This window comes from Wickerhamiella sorbophila, assembly GCF_002251995.1.
Source record: "Wickerhamiella sorbophila strain DS02 chromosome Unknown contig2, whole genome shotgun sequence".
Classification (NCBI taxonomy): Eukaryota; Fungi; Ascomycota; class Dipodascomycetes; order Dipodascales; family Trichomonascaceae; genus Wickerhamiella; species Wickerhamiella sorbophila.
The window spans coordinates 281,678-302,022 of record NW_020194005.1 but is presented as its reverse complement, the minus strand read 5'-3'; the positions used below and the strand labels follow the sequence as shown (position 1 = coordinate 302,022).

Genomic DNA, 20,345 nt, shown 5'->3' with positions numbered 1-20,345 from the left:
CTTCAAAGAGGGTTGTCATGGACCTGAGTGTACACTTTAAGAACGGCAGCAAAAACCTCGATTGAAAGATTAGCCGTATCACTGAGATTATCTGTTTCATAAGAGACCAGTTCGGCCAGAGCGGTGGCCCAGGCTTCGTGACGGGTGCTGAACGGATACTCGGAGTAATCATCGAGTAGGGCCTGAGCGCGCATAAACGCTTTATCGCGAGCGTCGTAGCCCATCAAAGTAAGGGCGTTCTCAAGCACATCACCGGTATATGCAGAAGTGACCAGCGCAATAGTCCGCAAATAGCGGTAAGGCATTTTTGCCGGACAGGTTGAAGTGGGCTCCAGGTTGGGCTCATTTGTAGTGACCAAATGGACCAGCCTGCGGCGGACTTCTTCTTTTACAGCCGCATCCGCAAGAGGATGTGTAGGCATATTGAACAAAAAGAAATTACGCTTTTCTGTGCGCAGAATACCCTTATCAACTAGGCCCTTTGACAGTCGCTCACGCACTTGTTTGAGCTGGTACGAAATCTTGGTTATATTCCAGGTCTCACCAGACAGATAATTTATCCAAGTAGCCACGCTCAGATGTTCTTCGGTTTGTTTCATGAGTCTGAGTGTCTCGTCCAACAGGACGTCTCCGGTCATCCGACTGTCGACAAGTTCGACCAATCGGTCTTCTAAAGGTACACGCCGACGCACTGGGTCATTGACCATGGCGATTTTGCCACGCAAAGCCAATTCTATCATTATACATCCTCTCAACACGTACGAGATGCTGTCGTTCCAGAAAGAGAGGTAGCCCTCTTCGTCCTTGATACCCAAAAGCAGCACCTCTTCCATTAGGGTTAGCCGGGACTGGGCCTGCTCGTCGTTATCGGACGGCACATCTCTGGAGTCGTACGCAACGCGATGATCATCATTTTCAAACGTGCCCCCCCGCTCGGTAGTCGCAGTCGTACCACCGTGGCCCCTTCGTCGTTGCAGCCCAGATGACATTTTTTGACGTGATGGATGATGTAAGGCCCAAGCCGCGCCAGGCGGTTTTCTTAAGGCACCTGTTGCGGCATGGCTCTATTATGGAAAATTTTTGGGGGGGCGGAGATGCATAGAATAATTAGAGGTTAATCATAGATAGGTTTTGTCCAAAGGCTTTGTTGTTCTGTCCATACGCCCAACTCCATTTGGTTTTCCGGAGGAGGGTCTGTGACTTTGGTCACCAGATATGCAGTAGCTGCAGATGCGAACCCGTAGACAAGTAATCCAACATAGGGTAAACGGGATAGAAGATAAAATGCAAACCCAAAGCCTATGAGAACTGCTTGACGGTTCTGGAACCATAGGCGTTTGGAGCTGTGATTGAACGGCAGGCGAGCAAAGTACGGTCGCAAAAGGTCGTTCATGAGTGCTCTTGATCCGTTCATTACTGCAAGAAGCACTAGGAAATAATGCTGGGGAAGAACCATGGCAAGCAGAAACACGCCAATCGCAGAATCGCTGCCGATATAGCTTTGTAGGCTTTGAAATGCAATAAGAGGCACGACAAGCATTCCGACCCGCGGGATACGACTGAGGACCCCCACTCCCAAAAAGTATAGGGTGCGTTTAGCGAAGCGACGAAGCAGCCGTTTGCACGAGCTCATGCGCATGTTACCGGCAACATTCACCTCCTTCATTTCAATGATCGGGCTGTACAGTCGCACACTTTCGTTAGGATGCTTCTGCTTGTTCGTGAGATCCACAAACTGTAGAGACCGTACGAATACGTCATCCATCAACCTGGGGTCGTTGCAAAGCATGATGAGAAACTGGCGCATTAGCAGCACCTCATTCAAAGTCCACATCAGACTGTCGACTACCGACGCACTCGCCCCACAGAGCATAAGCCCCCAGCGAAGAATGCCAAACGCGAGCCTCAGCCCCAACTCCAGGCCCAAGGACCAGACTATAAGCACCATGGCCTTGCGATAGTAGCCGTATTTCGGCAGTTCTGGATTTTGCAGCGCTCGGTAACTACCAACAAATGTCAACTGCATTCCTCGCGCTATTGCCGCCACAGAAAACCCCGGAGGCGGCCGCGACAAAAAAATGGGCGAAGGCATAAGAAAGTTCAGATTCAACCTGTCGTCCTAACGTAATATATATGCATGTGAACGCCAAGAGTACAGGCAGAAATGGCGGCAAATACAACCACCCGTACGAGCCGTACGACATCCAACTGTCTTTTATGGAGACTTTATATCGAACGCTCGATAGCAAAAAAGTGGGTATCTTCGAAAGCCCCACAGGTACCGGGAAAACTCTATCTTTGATCTGCCCCACGCTGACGTGGGTGCGGGACGCGGAGAAACGGGAATTGGACGCGAAATTGGGCGCCATTGATAGCTCGAAGGGGCCTGAGTGGAGTATCACTGCGGCAAAAGAATTGGAAATTGAGAATCACAAGCTACGGGGGGAAATATTAGAGAAGGTTGTGGAAAAGGCCCGGCAGGCTCTGGCGAGAAAAACTCCAAAGCCTACAGGTAGACCCGAAAAACGTCCGCATCTTGCCGAGACTCCCAATTATTTACTGGAAGACACGCTGCTTGATGCTGAGACTAAGGCTCTTATGGAGAAAATGAAACAGCCCGACGAGGACTTGGAAGGGCTTCGAACCCCGTTCAAGATTTACTTCACATCCAGAACTCACTCGCAGCTGTCCCAATTGATTGGAGCAGTGAAACTTTTGGACGTTCCTGCCTCGTGGTCGGATAAGTCTCAGCCTGTGCGGCTTGTCACATTAGGATCAAGGAAACAGCTCTGTGTCAATCCCAAGGTGCGCAGTTTGGGATCAGTGCAAAAAATGAACGACAGGTGCCTTGATTTACAAAACTCTGCAAAAAAGTGTGAGTACAAAAAGCCCGCTGAGCACCCAAAGAGTAAGGAGTTTGCCGAAATCGTGCTGGCGGATATTATGGATATCGAGGAGCTGGGAAACTTGGGTACTCAGCTCGAGGTGTGTCCTTATTACCGGGCTAGAGATATGGTCCCATTCTGTGAGGTTATTGTGCTGCCCTATCAATTGCTGGTTCAAGCAAGTGCTCGTCAGGCGCTGAATCTCGACATTGCAGACTCCATTGTTATTATCGATGAAGCACATAACTTGATCGACGTGGTGTCGTCACTATATTCGGCCAAAGTAACAAAACATGAGTGTGATGGTGCTTTAAGTGGTTTGAAGATCTACCAGAAAAGAGTGGGTAGTCGATTGTCGGTGTCTAATCGGACCAATCTCGCTCAGACCATAAAAGTGATCCAATCCCTCGCTAGCTTTTTTGAAAAGGCCACAGCTCTTCCATCGGCAAAACCGGCCCCTGGTACAAAAATCTCCAGATCAGAGCTGTTTAGCGGCACGGCTGATCTCGTTGATCTGTACAGCCTTCAAGAGTTTCTTGTGACATCGAAACTCGCGTTCAAGGTCGATAGCTATATCCAACAAGATACAGAGCTATCAATCAAACCTGAGGCAATGTGTCTGAGCCGTATCATTGACTTTCTAGCTTACTCTATCGATCCATTGGCGGACGGTAAGCTGTTCTATGATCGCACAGAATCAAACCAGCTCTGTGCACATTATTTATTACTGGATCCAAGTAACCAGTTCAAAGATCTAGTCGACCAGGCTCGTTGCGTTGTACTGTCTGGTGGCACAATGGAACCAGTCAATGACTATTTCACGCAATTGTTCCCTTATGTGCCCCGCGAGCAAATTGAAGTGTTTAGCTGTGGCCATGTCATTCCCAAATCGAGCTTTATTGCCCAGGCCCTGGGCCGTGGTCCGTATAATGTGGAGTTCGAGTTTACATTCGCTAAAAGAAACGATACTAGTATGATTGCGGAGCTGTGCCAAGCTATTTACAAGATTTCAGAGAGCGTTCCTGCTGGCGTCGTGGTGTTTTTCCCCAGCTACAAATACCTGGACCAAGTACTTGGCCAATTCAAAAAAATGCCGGAATACAAAAAGCTTGAGCGTCTCAAAAAGCTTTTCACCGAAGACAGCAGGAAGTCCGTTGACGCAATCCTCGGAGAATACTCACAAAAGGCACCTGAGGGTGCTCTGTTGATGGCGGTTGTCGGCGGCAAAATGTCGGAGGGGATCAACTTCAGCGATGATTTAGCTCGCGGCGTGGTAATGGTAGGCTTACCTTTCCCCAATGCCTTTTCAGCAGAGCTCATTGCTAAACGCGACCATATCCAGAACGGGGCGATGGCTGCCGGCAAATCCAAAGCGGAGGCTGCCGCAGAAGCTAGAGCCTACTACGAGAATCTGTCAATGAGGGCAGTGAACCAGAGTGTGGGAAGAGCAATTCGGCATATCAAAGACTATTCAATAGTATATCTGCTCGATAAACGCTATCAACTTCCAAACATCCAGCGGAAGCTTTCAGGTTGGGTTCATGATTCCCTGCAAACGCCCAGTTCATTCGACGAAAGCATTAGTATTTCAAAGAAATTCTTTGAATCGAAATAGTTTATCGCCACTTCTTCTCAGTTTCGGTGAAATCATCACCTACACCGGCACCTTTCCGAGCTTTTTCAACCATTTCGTCGAATTTGGCTTGTTCCTCTTCAAGTTCGTTCTTGGGCTTTTCACTTTGAAGCCCTGTAAACTCCTGCTGGGGTACATCAGGCAAAGGTGGGGGTAACCAGCCTTGATCCGCGGGCGGGGAGGGCTGAAGGCTGCTGCCGCCACGAACGCAATCCCACGATGATCCCGGTTTCGAGGTCCTCTGAGCTTGCTGAGACTGAGGAGGCTGAGGAGGCTGAGGAGGCTGCGATAGGAACCCATCCCGCTCAGTAGTTTGCCCTGGCTCGGTAGGTAGTTGGCCGTATGTCGATGACGCAGGCCGGATCTCGCCAGCTCTTCTGTCACCCAGTACATGGATATTACTCTGGTTATCGCGATGGGCAACCAAGTTGAGCGGGAACATCACTTCAGTATTCCAATCAATGGTGTCTGGATCCTTCATAATGTACCGAGGATCCCGCGATGTGAGTTCATAGTAACGGGCAGGAAGACGTGAGGGGACAAAGCCCATCATGCCCCAGGCAATGGCCTGATTGGGGTTTTTGCGGGCAAACTTCTGGTAGTAATAGTTGTACCCCACAGCAGCTGTGACGCCTTGGCCAAAGAACAGCCCACCAAGACCCAAGAAGAACTGTAGGGGCCCAGTTTTGCGTTTGGGGTTCATTCTGCCTGTCCGCTTCAACCAGTTTGGAGCGGCCATACCAGCAATTGCAAACGCAAGGCCGCCGATAGGCCGAATAGCCCAAGATCTCCACAAACTCTGGGACATTTCCTTGCGTTGCTCGGTGGTCAGCTTCGAATCTGCCGCATAAAATTTGCGGGCAGCTTCAATGGCACGTTCTTTGTTCATGTCGAAAGGTCCTCGAAACCCTGTTTTCTTGCAATTGGGGTCCTTTTGCCCACCAGGGTTGTCAGACATTATGGTCGCAGCAATAATCGCCATCCGGTTCGAGCGTTGTTGCCTTTTATTCAGCCCCAACTAGGGTAGGGGTATTTGTGGCGGCGGCTGGGGGCGTCAGGCCGCGTCTGGGGCCAAGAACAGGTGGGTTTACGGAAGCTGTTTGATTTCTTGTATATATGTATGTAACTATCGGCTCAGATTAAGCTCCAGCTGAGTCAAACGCGTATACACTTGGCGCGGCATTCTGTATTGTAAAAGGCCAGCGTAAATCATACAGTTGGCAGCCCACCGCTTATGTTGGGCAATAATATAGGCAGAGGCAGGGTTGTTGGAGGTCTGCAGGCTCTGTATTAGTGCTACGCAGCATTCCATGGCAATCACAAGCACGTTAGGGATATTACGAGCAACCGATTCATCGTACCGGTTGAACTGCAGGGCATGTTCACGAACTTCGGCAATTGACGCGGACAGGATCACGATTCCTGACTCGCTGAGACGCTCTAAGCACTCGTTGTATCGTTTCTCTGCCAGTAGGTCAATAGCCTCGGCAATCAGCAACAACGTTTGAGTAGTTTGGCGTCGAGATGACGTGGTGACGGTAGTATCCGGTCGTAAAGAGAGGTTTTGCTGCTGGATTCGCAGTAAATTGCGGGCCAGCTGCACTGGGTCGCTGTTAGAAGAAAATCCAGAGATCAGAGGATCTCCAGGCGTGCTGGAAAGCGGCTGTCCGAGTTCGGCAGATGCCAATGTCTGGCCCAATGCATGGTTGACCATTTCTAGGACCTTTTCATCGCACTCGGACAAGTGATAAAGCAGAATAGCATCAAGCACACGCCCGTCACCATCTGCCTTGATTGCCGATCCATGAGCAATGACATGCAGATACTTCTTCTTGGCTGCCAAGCCAATAAGCTCACGGCGTGCATCAATTGCACCCTGAGGACCACCATCCTGTGAATCCCCAATGAGTTCTGGAAACTTGCGCGTTTCAAGGACAAGCTCCTGAAGTGCTTCGTGGCACAGTGTAAGCTGAGCAGGGTTGTGATCAGCAGAAAGGGCAATAAGGACAAGGTAGTTGACAGCACTCTCAGGTTCGCTGCTCCGCATGATCCTGGTGTATCTACCAACTGCTCCAGCAAAGTCAAATGTCTTAATATCAGCGTTGGTGGCCACTGCACTGTCGTTGGCTGGCATATCCGGAGTATCATCAGGGCGAAGCAGACCGTACGCTGCGAGAGCAATAGCGTAATGAATAGCGTAAAGTTCATGAGATTTGTACAAAAACTCCACTGCGTTTTCGTAAAGACCAATCAGAATCTGCAAGCCGAAATACTTGCCAGGGTTCAAGCCAGTAGGTTCAAAGTGTTCGGGCCCGGTCTCCAGAACAACACGCTGCAAATCGGTGAGATCGTATCGATCGTTTCGGAGTTCAGTACCCGAAACAGCTTCGCGAACAAGGGCCAGCTGAAGCCACATCCAGTCCTCTGTGGTGACAGCCACCTGAGGCAATGAGCTACGCTGGAGTTCACAACGCCCAATAATCTTGTAGAGTGCCTGCTTGAAAGGGTCAAATACCGCGCCTGGGCGGAAAAGCTGTGCGTATTCTAAATGAATCATTTCACGGTAATGTTCGGATAGCATGTGATCTGGTGACTGGAAATAAGCAGTGAAATAAGCAGCAAAGGTGCTTTCGACCGACTCGAAAATGTCGTTGCGTTCCAGGACCAGCTGAGATGCTTCTTTGAGGTAGCCAGCACGAACCAAGTAGTACAGCTGGGCCCAAATCGGTGTTTTGTTGATTGTCTCAATCCTCGAGTCCCATTGACCGTTTCTGAAAAACTTGAGGGCAACAAATGCCTTGACCTTGTTATAACTTGACGGTACACCACCAAGATTAGCTTCATGACGATGAGAGTCGATCTCGCCCTCAATGTAGGCACGATACTGTTGCTCCAAGTACTCCTTCGACTTGAACGTAATCAGTTGACGCATGCGGGTCTGGTCGGTGGGGCGCGTGCTCAAATATTGTTTCGAGAATTGACGGAGATTGGGCTGCGGTCCCGCCAGCAGCTCGATGGCCTTCCAAGTATCGTTCAATTGAGGGCAGTTTGCTAATTCGTACGCTGCAGAGACTTCACAAAAGCGACGAGCAACATTGAAGGGCTTGTTTAATTGCCAAGCATCATTAATCTCTGTTACTACCGCAGCAAAATCATGGGCCCGTTGGACAGCTGAGGCATCGGGAATCTCTGTAGACGCTTCTCCCAGTAGAAATCGGCCAACACGACGTCTACCCCAGTTAATTGCAGCCAGTGTCATATCTGACGCCGCAGGGAATGCAGAAGTATCACTGTTCTGGATTGATTGCGAAGCAGGCGCGCCCTGAGCGTTAGAAGCGAGACCCAGCATTGTTTGGATCTGCTGCTTGAGTCCACGCCAGTCCAAAGCTAGTTTTTGGGCAACAAAATAATCGAAATCATGCGCAGAAGACTGCACCAACGAATCAATGGAAGCGAATACATTGTCAGTCTTTTTCGAAGATAGATAGCCCTCAACACCTCTAGTTGCCGAGCCAGTGGGCCGAGATTGATCCTGCTCAACAGAGAATCTCAGCATTCCAATCTCAGAGTGAACCTGTTCAGCATTAAACCCCGATCCAGCCAACAAATAATGGGCCTTGGCGTCTATCTTTGCTCCAGCAGGTGTACGAGTCTTCACCACGTGCTGAAGCTCGGGAAGTCCGAGCCGAACACGACCTAAATCACACGTCGCATTGGGCAAGTTGTACGACGCCTCCAAAAGCTCCTTCAGTTCGGCAGCCGCTGGCCTATTCACCAATGCCATAACAATTTGGGGATTCAAAAGACAGGGTTTTTGTCAGCGTGTTTTGGCGATTTGTTTTTTTTTTCCTCTTCCTCTTTGACTAAGCTTTGTGGACCGCTGGCGGATCAAAGTTGGTAAAATAAACAATCGACAATCATGGTGTCTGTAGTGCGACTACTTCCACGGCACAAGATTGCTCGTAATGGTGTGCCGTACACCAAGCTGCTTGCGTGGGTATTGAATGCACGGTTCTTCAATCTCATCAAGTTCTTGACGTTTGTTTCGGTGCCCTTTTGTCTTTTACAGCGTTTCGACCTCGGCATCGCGTTTTTGTACAGCTTTTCAGGTCTTATGGCTGCAATAATGGTTGTTTTGCTGGCTAGGAAAGTGCGCATCGCTACATATAGCCAATACTACCCGAGCTTGGCTTGGGAAATTGGCCGTAAGCTGTTGGCTCCGAGTTATTTGTCTTTGGCAGCTGCATACAGTCTGAGCGCGGTAATTTACATTTGGCTTTTCGCCTCTGGTAGTTCTCCGCTGTTTGAAGTCATCAAAGTTGAGCTGCCTCCTACCCCACCAGGGTTGCCAAAGAACTTGAATGCGTCCCCGCACGGTGATCTTCGGGTTGTGAATCAAGAGTTCTGTTTTAGACACCATTTTGCTATTTATGTGGGTTTCGTCTATGCCGCATACCATTTAATTGCAGGTTTTGATGTTCTGGGTTCCGAGGTTCGAATCGAAGCTCCTTGGCGCCAATTGAAGTCGTCTGCTCAAAAAACGTTGGTTTCTGGTTTCGTTGCGTCATCTGCAATTGTGGGGTCTTGGATCCTCGTTTATTCTGCTTCTCACAACTACGTGCACAAGCTGTATAAAGTGTTTGGCTTAAATATCCAAGGCCAAACTGAGTTCCCTAGCATTAAGGTTATTTCGGGGGCCAGCTACCACTTTTTCGGGTTAGTTATGATTTGGACTATCGCCAACTCTGCCTTTAGAGTTTATATGTCATTGGGCCCTTACCATAGAGGGCATACCATTTCATCCCCCTCTCAAGATCCAAATGGTTCACTGCTATCTGGATTCCAACATAGATCTGGCTCACTGACCCAACTGACGGCATGGCAGGAGTTGCTTTTCATTGCTCGTAGAGATGAACAGCGTCGCAAGTCTATTTTCAAAGACGTCGATTCAGACAGAGTTGTCTGGAAACTTATACGTGCGGAATACGCCAAGCTGGTAGGAACCACTGTCCAGTCTTTGGAAGCAAAACCCAAGCCTGCTGAAAAGGTCCCTCAAGGTACTAGTAAAGCATCTGATGCCCTAGCTCATGCGGCTCATATGAGCAGCAGCTGTCTTTTCACGCGGCCAGCAACCACTACTACGGTCGAACAGTTGAAGCCAGAGACCAAGAACGTATTTGTGAGAGCACGCATCAGTCCGTCCATGCGCCTTATTGACCAAATGCAAGATCCCAGTGCCCAAAGATCGCAAGATGCCATTAGGTGGCTTGGGGTCGCCATTCCGGATCTCAAAAAGCCATTGTTGGCATGCATGAGCCAAACTCATCGCAAGTTCCTTCTCAGTTCTGTTGGAAAGCCGTTTAGACATACTTCTCAGCGTCAGGCTCACAAACTCATCCCTCAATGCGGACTACTCTCGTTAGCCTTGGAATCAGTTTCGGGTCTCATTGTCGCTTCCCATGATGAGGATCCCTTCGGCTACGTTCAGGTGGATATTGCCGCTACATTGGCCCAACTTGACACTTTGTTATCTTTGCTGGACAAGGTAATGAAGCGGGACAAAAGTCAATGGGAAGACGTTGCCGTTCAGGCGGGTTTAGTGGAACCCGACTTTGGCCCTTTGTTGACAGTACACCAGAGTGCAGTGAGTGCATTCGATAGTATCGCTACGCGCTTTGGTATTTATTTTGACGATCTTAAAGTAAATGATGCGGTTAAAAAGCGTGCAGGCCTGTAGAGACATAAATACATATTTACCAAATCAACCGACTAAGCATGTGGGCAGTGTCGTCGCCCTTAGTAGTACAAAAATCGCGGTTTGTGGGGCGGGCGATAAGAGCAGACACGATTGAACAAGCTGCTAAACTAATTAAAGAACTAAAAGCTAGTAAAGATACGGCCAAAGCGACCCATAACATATCTGCGTGCCGGATCAGGACCGGAGTACATGTCTATGAAGAGGCCAACGATAATGGCGAGCCGCCGGCTGCTCAACGGATACTGTTCATGCTCAAGCAGCAGAATATCGAAGATGTCGTAATTGTGGTAACCCGTTGGTACGGTGGTGTTAAAATGGGTCCTAAACGCTTTCAGGCAATTGACCAGGCAGCTAGCGAAGCCTTGAGTTTACTATCTAGGGAAGATACTTGTAGGGGTTCAGAATGAGATTAGGGTCGTAGTGCCTCTTCAACGCTTTCATGAGCCCAATCATGTGCTCTGATTTCGAGTAGTGCAGGGCGTGGGCCTTTTGGAATCCCAATCCGTGCTCAGCACTCACCGAGCCCTTGTGTTTGGCAACAAATTCAAACACAAAAGGCTCAAGAGCCTGTTCGACCCGGTCGTCGTACCTGCGGACAGCCACGTTCAAATGCAAATTGCTATCGCCAATATGACCATAACCAATAGTGTCGACAACAGGGAATTCGTCGGTGGATCCAACCAAATTTTGCTTAATCAAACGGTCATTGGTAGCATCAACCAGCTCCCACATTGCAGGCAATGGCAACGAAACATCGTACTTGTAAACACCGCCAGCTTTTGTAGAAGCTTCGGGGATGAACTCACGCCAGTACCACAAGTTGGCAATCTGGGTCTCATCTTGGGCAAGCACACCGTCGGTGATGATACCTTCTTCCATCAATGCCTCAAGGAAGCCGCTGAGCTTCTCCTCGTCGTGGGCACTGTTTGAGCCAGAAGTCTCAATGAGTACCGAAAAGGGGTGGACATCAGACAATGGAGCCTGCAAAGAGCAATGATGGCTGGCCAGCTTGAGAGATGAAGCATCCATGCACTCGAATGAACTTAAAATCTCCGCCAAGTGACTGCGAGACTTGACGAACGCCTCTTGGACTTTGTCGAACGACTCCAAACCGAGGAACGCGACATTGACCGCATTGGGCTTGGGAGGGCAAATAATAGATAACCCAGTGATAACACCGAGAGTGCCTTCACTGCCAATAAAAAGCTGCTTGAGGTCGTAGCCAGTGTTGTCCTTACGAAGAGAACTAAGGCCATCAAAGACCTCACCTGTGGCGAAAACGCCCTCAACACCCAGCACGGTTCCATGCAGAGATCCGTATCTCAATAAGCGCAATCCACCGGCGTTCGTGGCAAGGTTACCACCGATTTGGCAGGACCCCTTTGCACCAAGGTCTAGGGGGAAAATGAAACCCTGAGTGCGCAGATAGTCATCGGCATTTTGGAGGATGACACCAGCGTCGGCGGTCAACACTCCCGACACAGGGTCGAAATGGCGGATTTTGTTCATATTGGCCAATGAGAGAATGATCTCGTCAAACACCGGAACAGAGCCACCCACCAGGCCAGTGTTACCACCTTGAGGAACGACAGCAAGCTTCCTGGCATTGCAATGGGCCATAATCTTGCTCACCTGCTCGGTGTTCTGCGGCTTTAACATAACCTTGGACTGACCGCGATATTTGTGCATCCAATCCTCATTAAACATCTCGAGATCTGAGGCATCGGTAACAACACCATTTGGCACGATGCTTTTGAAGAAATCCAAATCAGACTGTTCAATAGATCCGTATGAGCCCCTGGCAACATTGTAATGCTCGGCAGTGAGCTTTGAGTAGGCGCGAATAGCTCCCCATCTGACTCCGAGACTTGGACGAATCATGACTAAATGAACCCGCAGGCGGGTCAGACAATAAATAACTCTACGTGAAACTAGGGAGCTGGGTAGATTCGAAAACGGTATGGCAAATAGGGCAAGAGCCATCCGGTTCGTCTTTCATGATGCACAAACAGACGGAACAGACATGGCCTATTTCGACCACCTCTTTTGTAAGGAAGCAAACGGCTCGGAAGTCGACCTCTGGCTGGGTTGCCTGGTTGAGCATTTGCCTGGTTGCCGGGTCAATTAAGAACGTCGACATGAAATACTGAACGAGGCCCCGGGGGTGAGCAATGTCGATGTATGCACCTCCTGTAAAGTCAGCTGCTTGCTGTAGGTTCGTCTTCTCACCCCCTAGCTTGCATACATCAATTGGAATGTGGGCCTTTTGAGCAGCAAAGATGCTGTTCATGGTGGAAATGTACTTGCTGGGCACATCCCCGGTGACCGAGACCAGCAAAATGCGGCCCCGTGTGCCGGGCCGCTGTCTCATGATCCGCTGAGTGTAACACAGTGCCAGCGTCAGCGGGGCGCTGATAGAGCAATGCTTGTTGACTGTTGTTTCTTGGAGCTGTGTTGCAAGAGCTGCAAGCACGGTCTTGTCCATTTTATGGAACTGCCTGTACATTGTTCCTTCGAGCTTCACATCAGACAAAGGTGCGTCCTCCTTTTGCGGATACACCATCCTGGGGCCCATTCCATTAAACCCTAACACAGCGACGTCATTCGCATTAGACAGCGCCATGTGGGCATTGAGTAGCACCATAACCGACGCCATAGTTTCCTTGAACGACCAACCCTCCAGCTTATGCCATCCTTCGGCATGCGTGTCGATAATAACACACAAAAGACTCGGGGCTTCTTCCACAGGAGGCTGGTGCAGCCCAGCGGCCTGTAAAACAGCCGATGTGTCGTCCACTCCGTCCATGTCGTGAATGTGTGTTAGGTAACCGTCGCTGTGTTTTAACATGATCAAACGGATTTCAGCCCAACAGGCTGCTCGAATCGACAAAGAGCTTATGGGCACCTGCGGATTTTCAATTGATCAATTGATGGAGCTTGCTGGCCAGGCAGTGGCCCATGCCCTGTACAGAGTGCATCCGCCCAGCAAGGGATCAAAGGTGTTAGTGTTGGTCGGTCCAGGAAATAACGGCGGTGATGGTCTTGTTGCTTCACGCCATTTGTCTTTGATGGGCTACGAACCCAAAGTATACTGCCCAAAGCCCACTTCGGGTGCTCTGTTCGATGGTCTTCGTACCCAGCTCGAGGTGTTCAGGGTGCCCTATGTCGATACCAAAGACCTGCCTTCAGCGTTTAGTACAGCGGATATCATTGTTGATGCCCTATTTGGGTTCTCTTTCAAACCCCCAGTTCGTGAATCTTTCGTGCCCGTGATGGATCTGCTATCATCTACCTCGAAGCCGACGGTTGCAGTCGATATTCCATCTTCTTGGGATGTCGACAACGGTCCGGGCGATTCCAAATTCAACCCGTCGGTTCTGGTGAGTCTCACTGCTCCCAAAAAGTGCGCTGATTCGTTCAAAGGTCGGCACTTTATCGGCGGCCGGTTCATCACCCCTGCATTTGCTCAGAAATATGACTTTGATGTTCCTCCTTATGAGGGTACACAGCAAGTCTTTGAAGAATTAAATTAAATATTTACGTTTGTTTTGTGCTTCCGGCTGTCTCACTCTCATTTTCAGCCTCGGTCTCAGGTGTCTCTTCTTCTGAAGACGATTCCTCTGGCACAGTCTCGAGATTTTGACGGTCCAGTCTCGCTCTAGCGGTTCCCAAACCAGCAATTCCCTTTTCTTGGTCGTCGCCTAGCCAAGGCTTGACAGACTCCCCGAATTTTGTCATAGGTGCCGCACAGTAGCAAATGACACCAAGAATAGTGAATACAAATCCCACGGGGTATAGCCAGTACACGTAGTACCCGAAAGCCTCGATACCAACCAAAAGAGACCAAAAGTCTGAGGTCAGAAGCGACAAGTTGTAGAACGCTGCAGACGACATACGGAACAGAATAGGGGCGGTGGTATAGATCAACAACATAGCAAGTGTAAACCCGGTGAGGTAGCCACCCACCTCGCCATTCCATTTAGCATTCTGAAGACTGGATCGCTCGAAAATGGCTGCCTGCACACCGATAATGCACATGCCAAAAAAGCCGAGCATGGATAACACCTGGTACATTGGTCGCTTAGAGACAAAATACTCCTCGAGTGTGTTTGAAATACCGTAGCATGCAGCGCCCAGAAGCACAAACAAGTCGCCTTTGACTGCATTGGCGGCGGGATCTTTGCCGTGAGTCAAATGGTCACTAACGACCAGCAAAGCCATGCCTCCAATTGCAATTACAGTTCCGAGATACTGAGACCAGTGGTATCTGACTTTGAGCAGAAGGAAAGACAAGATAACGACAACAACGATAGCAAAGTTGTCAAGCAGGGCAGCACTTAGGATGTTGGTATACTGGTAGGCCTTGACAACGAAATAGTTTCCCTGGACATCAGCAAAGCCCAAAATGAAAAACTTCCAGCAATCGCGGATGAACATTTTGTAGAACTGCTTGGGTCCCATGCGATAAATAGTGTAAGGCATGAAAATCAGGAATAATAAGGCATAAGTGAAAAGACTCTGAAATGCGGGGATGTTGTTGCCTTGCATCGACATTTCTGTGGTCATAGTATTAGTGCAGGTAATGGCCAATGAAAGAATCTGCCCATGGACAAGAACAATCCAGAACCGCTTGGATCTCAGGAAGCCAAAGTAGCGTTTTTCAAGACGCTTGGGCTGAAGGGGTGCGTCTGAGGCGTAGGACTCGGCCTCGGAAACCGTGTGCTCATCAGACAAGGACACGTTGTCTAGTGATCCTGAATCACTGGAGTGAATGTCAGATATCTGTTCAGTGACTCGTGCTGCGCTTTTGCCCATTGAAGTTTTCTAAGAACACAAGATTTTTTTTACTAATTTATGCAACTGAGCCATGCATGTCACAGCACTGGAGCAGTCTGAGTGGCCTGTAGCATGAACGATTTGGCGGCATATTCTGGACTACACGGTTATTTTTATTTTGAACGCTCAAGGGTGTGATAAACTATAGAAGCTCTGCAGAAACAAGCCGGTACGGGTTTTGCTGGCTGCTGATGGATCTCTTTTAGTAGTTTGGTCTAGTCAATGTATCTCAAAATTTCAGGTCTGTAATATTAAATCAGTCTTCTTGGCCCCAGGCTCTAAACCCAAGCAGAATAGCTTGAAGACAAAAAACCTCGAGAAAATCAAATGAAATTCTCTGTCCCCGATTTGTCATCTTTTTCATGCCTCCCCGATTTCCTGGTTTGAAGCAGGTCCCCCTGCCTGGTGGCCCGAAAAACACCACGTACATCATCAGAGACAACTACAAGCGTCACATGTACGCTGAAAACGAGGTTGCCCGCAAAGCCCTCAAGTACCTTGCGCACAACACTTCGCTACCCATGAAGACACGTCTTGAAGCGCAACTACAGCTCCACCAGATGCCACATTACACACGTCCTACCGAAATCAAGAATCGTTGTATCGAGAGTGGCTACGGACGTTCTGTTATCAAGGAGTTCCGTGTGTGCCGTATCAAGTTCCGTGAACTGGCCCTCAAGGGTGAGCTCCCGGGCGTCCGGAGCTCTTCTTGGTAAACCGTTTTCTGTACATAATTATATCTGATTTTAGCTTTGCTCTCGAGCTCTTCGTAATAAATCAGCGGCTAGCTCGCGACACCGCCTGCAGGCTCCGGTTTGAGACTGGGCAGCATCTCGATCAGCCATTTCCAGCCACCGAGTAGCATCCTGTTTGTAGCCCAGCTTCCACAGCATTTGGCCCGCCATCCCGGCAGCTCCAGGACGCACACAAAGAACGTCTTCACTTTGAGATTCCTGGAGGGCCTTGTGAAGTCCAAGGTAGATATTTAGGGCCTTGGTAGTGTTGTCAGCCCTGTAATAGGTCCGAGCAAGATCAAGGTATGCTTTTGCGTTGTCCGGGTGCAGCTTCTCGGGAATTCGCACTTCATCGAGGCTGTTTAGATTGCCATTCTTCTGCTCGGTGCGCAGCGCATCTAAAAGGTATTCCTTTTGGCCTGTCCGCTCGAAAAGCTCGAGATCTACCTTCTCTATCAATTTTGCCGAGCCGTACGGGATAGATTTACTCGCCAACAGGGCCTCAGTAGGGTCTTCTCCGGATTTGGCTTGAGCTAACCCAAATAGTCGCAGCAGATCCGCATACCCAGCGAGCCATTCCACAGATTTGGATTGGAGCTGGTTACTGTCGTTCTGTTTGATCAACGAATTGATCGCCTTTTCCCAGAATTGAGCTTCCTTCTCCGGCGTATGCTGATCAAGAGCTTGGTGAACATAGAGTTTTGTCAACATTGTCCACTCTCTAGGGCTTTCGAACGGCATGGACGTGCGGTTCCGGTACTGAATAGCATAGAGCGCAGCAAATAGCCCAGTGGAAATGGCGAATCCCAGGCCCACGACACGCGCAGAGCGCGCCATCGCCTGTTGAAGATTACGATTCATGATGACTACAGACGACTAGGGCTGGAAGGATGAATAAATTCTACCAGAGTAACATCATTAAATCATTTAAATTCTTGTATTTTTTTTGGTCTCGCAACTCGAGACTATTTTTTCGGTGTCATATTACCTACAACTGAATTAGCTTGCATATGTGCAGGCGAGTTTCACAGAACGTGCCTGAGGGCACTAATCCAGCGTCGTAGTGGTGCTCAGATGTTGAATGTAACATTACCAGAATATATTTGATTTTAAACATAGAAAGCAGTTCCTAGGTAAATTCTATCATACATGTATTTAAAAACCACCTCCAGGATCTAACCCGTACACTGTAGATCTCTATTCTCAGCGATTTATCTTGACAAATAACCGCCTACCCTCCCAGTCTTGATGCACGAGGCGCCCAAAACGCTGTCACCAGCAGGTCAGGGCAGACAGTATGATGGCAGTAGGCCACCGAAGCGTGACCAGTGCTATCCAATTTTACGTTCCAATCCAGTTTTGCAACGCATACCGTTCCATGCTCGTATTCCCTTTCGTAAGAGCATACAGGTTCCAGTAGAGGAAAGCTTCGATGTCGATCAGGAAGCCAGGGCGTTTAAACGCGCCAAAAAGACAGGACAGTACGTATCCGGTAAAGTCATTGTGACTCATGGTGTTTACAATAAGCGCGGCGTCGCGCGGAAGGTCTTTCCGCTCCCCCGGGGTGTGTCGTATAACGAGCTGAAGCGACCACGACCGTTCAAACTGCCATACTTTATTTACAGGGAGCTCTTCGATATTGAAGGGCTTCCCAGGCCCGCAGAAGAAGAGATCTCGGACTCTGATTCGGAACAGCCAGCCGCTGAACCGCCTAAAGTTCAGCCCTGGAAGGTCATGCGTCGTAACGCCTACGTCAAGTTGAACCCTCCCCCAAAGGCACGCGACATGGCTATGTGCGTTTGTGAGCCGGGGTTTTGCGACGAGGACTGCCTGAATCGTGCTTCTTTCATCGAGTGTGATCCCACTTGCTGCCCTTCGGGCCTGCGGGACTGCAGCAATCGGGCCATCCAGGAGCTTACGGCCAAGCTGGCCGTACATCCAGAATCCATCGGAATCAAAATTGTATCTGCAGGCTCAAAGGGCCATGGTCTGTTTGCAACACGAGATTTCGCTCCACACGAGCTAATTCTTGAGTACACCGGCGACGTGATCGACAGCTCCGAAATGGAGCGGCGGCTTGTAAACGATTACCGTGGATCCGACAGGTTTTACTGCTTGAGTTTAGGACAAGGACTCGCAATTGATAGCGGAAGACGTGGCTCTGAAGCCCGGTTTGTTAATCATTCTTGCAATCCCAACTCGGAAATGCAAAAATGGTTCGTGAAAGGTGTTCCTCGCGTAGGGTTATTTGCCGGCGAAAGAGGTGTTTCTGCTGGAACAGAGTTTACTTATGACTACAATTTCGATGTGTTTACAGGTGCAATGGCTCAAAAATGTTACTGCGGTGAGCTCACTTGCCGAGGTATCATTGGCAAGCGTCCGCCTAAATCCAACAGTAGTGGGCAACTAATTAATGAAGCGACTACTGCGTTTATACCTGTGGAAACAAATGGTGAAAATCCACCTGTGAGGGTGAGAATTGTCCTGAACAAATCCAAGCCTGTTACACCAGGTGCCGTGGTTCCTCTGAAGCGCTCTCTTCGCAGACAGCAAGCGGTAATGGAAACAGAAGCAGAAGCAGAAGCGGAAGCAGAAGCAGTCTCAAATCGGAGAGGTCACACTCTAAGCAGTCTGTTGAACCCTCCTGTGTCGCCGATTGTTCGGGAATTGAGAAGGCTCTCTAAACCTCGATATCGTGAGTCAGTGAGTAGCGACGACGACGAAACTGAAACGGGCAACTTGCCCAACAGATCCTTTACTGAGAGTCCTCCGGCCGTTTCGGATGCCCTTCCAAATGGCGAACAAGAAGATACCAGCATGAAGGATGTGACCGTGAGTATCACCTCCGAGCCATCAGCAATTGCTGAAGCCCTAGTGGACCCTAAGACACCAGCAAAGGACCAAGAAAAAGCAATTAGTCCTGATGCTGTTGGCCCCAGCACAGAGGTACCTCTTTTGGTGCCCAGTCCCATGGGCATGGTCTGGCAGATGTTCCGTGTCACACCAATCAATAAACCTGTGGACTCCAGCCGAACGAATATGCTCCAAGGAATCTCTCTTTCTTCTCCGGCACTCAACTCGCCGGCTGTTATGGGCATTTCCGCAAATATTTCTGGAGTCACAGCTACTCCGACTCCTTCTACTTCAAAGGTCACAGCGTCTAATTTCTCGCCAGCGCCCAGTAGCAGTTCCAACCCATCTTCAAGATCTCCCACAGAAGAGGGTACTACCGATACGCCAAAAGCGAGATCCACTCGGTCCAAAGGAGCCCAAGCCAGCTCACGTCGAACATCACGCAGTCGGCAAAATAAGAGCTCGACCAGACGCCTTTCCAGGCCAATATCCCCTGCCATTAGCGCTAGCCGGCCTAGCTTAATGAATGGGAACATCACTAGTTTCTCAATTGGAAGCCATCAGCCTGGAGCTGATCGATCAACCTGGAATGCCGAACCCGGCATGGCTCACCGGCCCGAGTATGTTTCGAACATTGTGGCCACTTCGACGCCTCCCCCGGACAGAAGCCAAACTATGCCCTCATATCCTCAAGTTCCACCGATGCCTGTATACATGCGGCAATCCCCATATCCTGTGTATTCTCCAGTCCATCCTGTCGGTCCCCCGGACGTCTCACATGGCATGAATTTGCCCAAGGCGCCTAATCCAATGGTTATGGGATCGCCACCCCTACAGTACTACCCTACCATCCATGTACCTAATGATGGGATGGGGCCACTTCAGACGCCACCTGTGGTTATGCCCCGCCATGGTCCACAATGACGTACGTATTTTAATTCACCAGTCCAGTCCTTGTAGAGCTTATCTATTAGAATCTCTGGCGGTTGCTAGCGGTGTGAGTACTGATAATTACTTATGAGACACGCGTCTTGTATCTGTCTAGGTTAGCTATTGATATGCGAATTTTTTCGAGTGCCACCTCCAATTCAATTGACAGACGATGTTACACCAGCACGCGCGAACGGTGTCAGATTATGTTCCGGCAACTCAGTCACTGAGCGAAAATCAGTCATTGAGGCGGCACTTTTCACTGGCCAATTAAAAGCTACTTTCTTTCACTGAATCGAGTCGCATTTGAAATCACCGGTGAAGAACTGCCACTTGCTGCGTCAATTGAGCACTCAGATGCGTCATTCTTAATTTACCGGTGACTTAAACTTTATCGAGCTGTTTCTGTGTCACACCAACAATTTCTTAGTTAACTTTACGGCGTCTTAATTATTAGTGGCAAAGGCGCTGATTGTCCGTATTTTGCAACCTCAATAGGGCATTTTGCCAATGCCGAGGCCGATCGGTGTACCAACCCCGCAGGCTGGATAACTACGAATTCGACTTAATTGAGCTCCCAGCTATCTAATTTACCGAATAGATCTAAAGTTTGCTCCGATATCCAAATCGCGTGAGCTCGCATGGCGAGGGCATACCCCGGCTTTGCCGAGTTGGTTGCTGCAGCAACAGCCACCCGGGTTTTGTCGGGTAAGCGA

At 49.5% G+C, this 20,345-nt stretch overlaps 13 protein-coding genes across 13 annotated transcripts; 5 read left to right on the top strand and 8 right to left on the bottom strand.

Moving 5' to 3' along the window:
- Window positions 1-2: 2 nt before the first annotated feature.
- B9G98_03430 (Vacuolar protein sorting-associated protein 74) lies at window positions 3-989 on the bottom strand (the record flags this gene model as incomplete). The annotated part of the gene is made up of 1 exon (XM_024809987.1): window positions 3-989. The coding sequence occupies one exon, from the start codon at window positions 987-989 to the stop codon at window positions 3-5; it is 987 nt and encodes a 328-aa protein (XP_024665755.1).
- Window positions 990-1,114: 125 nt separating this feature from the next.
- On the bottom strand, window positions 1,115-2,092 carry B9G98_03429 (hypothetical protein; the record flags this gene model as incomplete). Its single annotated transcript, XM_024809986.1, has 1 exon — window positions 1,115-2,092. The coding sequence occupies one exon, from the start codon at window positions 2,090-2,092 to the stop codon at window positions 1,115-1,117; it is 978 nt and encodes a 325-aa protein (XP_024665754.1).
- Window positions 2,093-2,133: 41 nt separating this feature from the next.
- On the top strand, window positions 2,134-4,500 carry B9G98_03428 (ATP-dependent DNA helicase CHL1; the record flags this gene model as incomplete). The annotated part of the gene is made up of 1 exon (XM_024809985.1): window positions 2,134-4,500. The coding sequence occupies one exon, from the start codon at window positions 2,134-2,136 to the stop codon at window positions 4,498-4,500; it is 2,367 nt and encodes a 788-aa protein (XP_024665753.1).
- Window position 4,501: 1 nt separating this feature from the next.
- B9G98_03427 (hypothetical protein) lies at window positions 4,502-5,500 on the bottom strand (the record flags this gene model as incomplete). Its single annotated transcript, XM_024809984.1, has 1 exon — window positions 4,502-5,500. The coding sequence occupies one exon, from the start codon at window positions 5,498-5,500 to the stop codon at window positions 4,502-4,504; it is 999 nt and encodes a 332-aa protein (XP_024665752.1).
- Window positions 5,501-5,644: 144 nt separating this feature from the next.
- Window positions 5,645-8,302, bottom strand: B9G98_03426 (Nucleoporin NIC96; the record flags this gene model as incomplete). The annotated part of the gene is made up of 1 exon (XM_024809983.1): window positions 5,645-8,302. The coding sequence occupies one exon, from the start codon at window positions 8,300-8,302 to the stop codon at window positions 5,645-5,647; it is 2,658 nt and encodes an 885-aa protein (XP_024665751.1).
- A 135-nt stretch (window positions 8,303-8,437) lies between these two features.
- B9G98_03425 (Nuclear envelope protein ndc1) lies at window positions 8,438-10,255 on the top strand (the record flags this gene model as incomplete). Its single annotated transcript, XM_024809982.1, has 1 exon — window positions 8,438-10,255. One exon carries the CDS (start codon window positions 8,438-8,440, stop codon window positions 10,253-10,255), a length of 1,818 nt encoding a protein of 605 aa, XP_024665750.1.
- A 396-nt stretch (window positions 10,256-10,651) lies between these two features.
- On the bottom strand, window positions 10,652-12,157 carry B9G98_03424 (D-lactate dehydrogenase [cytochrome] 2, mitochondrial; the record flags this gene model as incomplete). Its single annotated transcript, XM_024809981.1, has 1 exon — window positions 10,652-12,157. One exon carries the CDS (start codon window positions 12,155-12,157, stop codon window positions 10,652-10,654), a length of 1,506 nt encoding a protein of 501 aa, XP_024665749.1.
- A 40-nt stretch (window positions 12,158-12,197) lies between these two features.
- On the bottom strand, window positions 12,198-13,082 carry B9G98_03423 (RNA polymerase II transcription factor B subunit 4; the record flags this gene model as incomplete). Its single annotated transcript, XM_024809980.1, has 1 exon — window positions 12,198-13,082. The coding sequence occupies one exon, from the start codon at window positions 13,080-13,082 to the stop codon at window positions 12,198-12,200; it is 885 nt and encodes a 294-aa protein (XP_024665748.1).
- Window positions 13,083-13,122: 40 nt separating this feature from the next.
- Window positions 13,123-13,809, top strand: B9G98_03422 (NAD(P)H-hydrate epimerase; the record flags this gene model as incomplete). The annotated part of the gene is made up of 1 exon (XM_024809979.1): window positions 13,123-13,809. The coding sequence occupies one exon, from the start codon at window positions 13,123-13,125 to the stop codon at window positions 13,807-13,809; it is 687 nt and encodes a 228-aa protein (XP_024665747.1).
- Window positions 13,810-13,813: 4 nt separating this feature from the next.
- On the bottom strand, window positions 13,814-15,091 carry B9G98_03421 (hypothetical protein; the record flags this gene model as incomplete). The annotated part of the gene is made up of 1 exon (XM_024809978.1): window positions 13,814-15,091. The coding sequence occupies one exon, from the start codon at window positions 15,089-15,091 to the stop codon at window positions 13,814-13,816; it is 1,278 nt and encodes a 425-aa protein (XP_024665746.1).
- Window positions 15,092-15,474: 383 nt separating this feature from the next.
- Window positions 15,475-15,828, top strand: B9G98_03420 (37S ribosomal protein MRP2, mitochondrial; the record flags this gene model as incomplete). The annotated part of the gene is made up of 1 exon (XM_024809977.1): window positions 15,475-15,828. The coding sequence occupies one exon, from the start codon at window positions 15,475-15,477 to the stop codon at window positions 15,826-15,828; it is 354 nt and encodes a 117-aa protein (XP_024665745.1).
- A 30-nt stretch (window positions 15,829-15,858) lies between these two features.
- On the bottom strand, window positions 15,859-16,707 carry B9G98_03419 (hypothetical protein; the record flags this gene model as incomplete). Its single annotated transcript, XM_024809976.1, has 1 exon — window positions 15,859-16,707. One exon carries the CDS (start codon window positions 16,705-16,707, stop codon window positions 15,859-15,861), a length of 849 nt encoding a protein of 282 aa, XP_024665744.1.
- Window positions 16,708-17,094: 387 nt separating this feature from the next.
- Window positions 17,095-19,623, top strand: B9G98_03418 (Histone-lysine N-methyltransferase ASH1L; the record flags this gene model as incomplete). Its single annotated transcript, XM_024809975.1, has 1 exon — window positions 17,095-19,623. One exon carries the CDS (start codon window positions 17,095-17,097, stop codon window positions 19,621-19,623), a length of 2,529 nt encoding a protein of 842 aa, XP_024665743.1.
- Window positions 19,624-20,345: the final 722 nt, after the last annotated feature.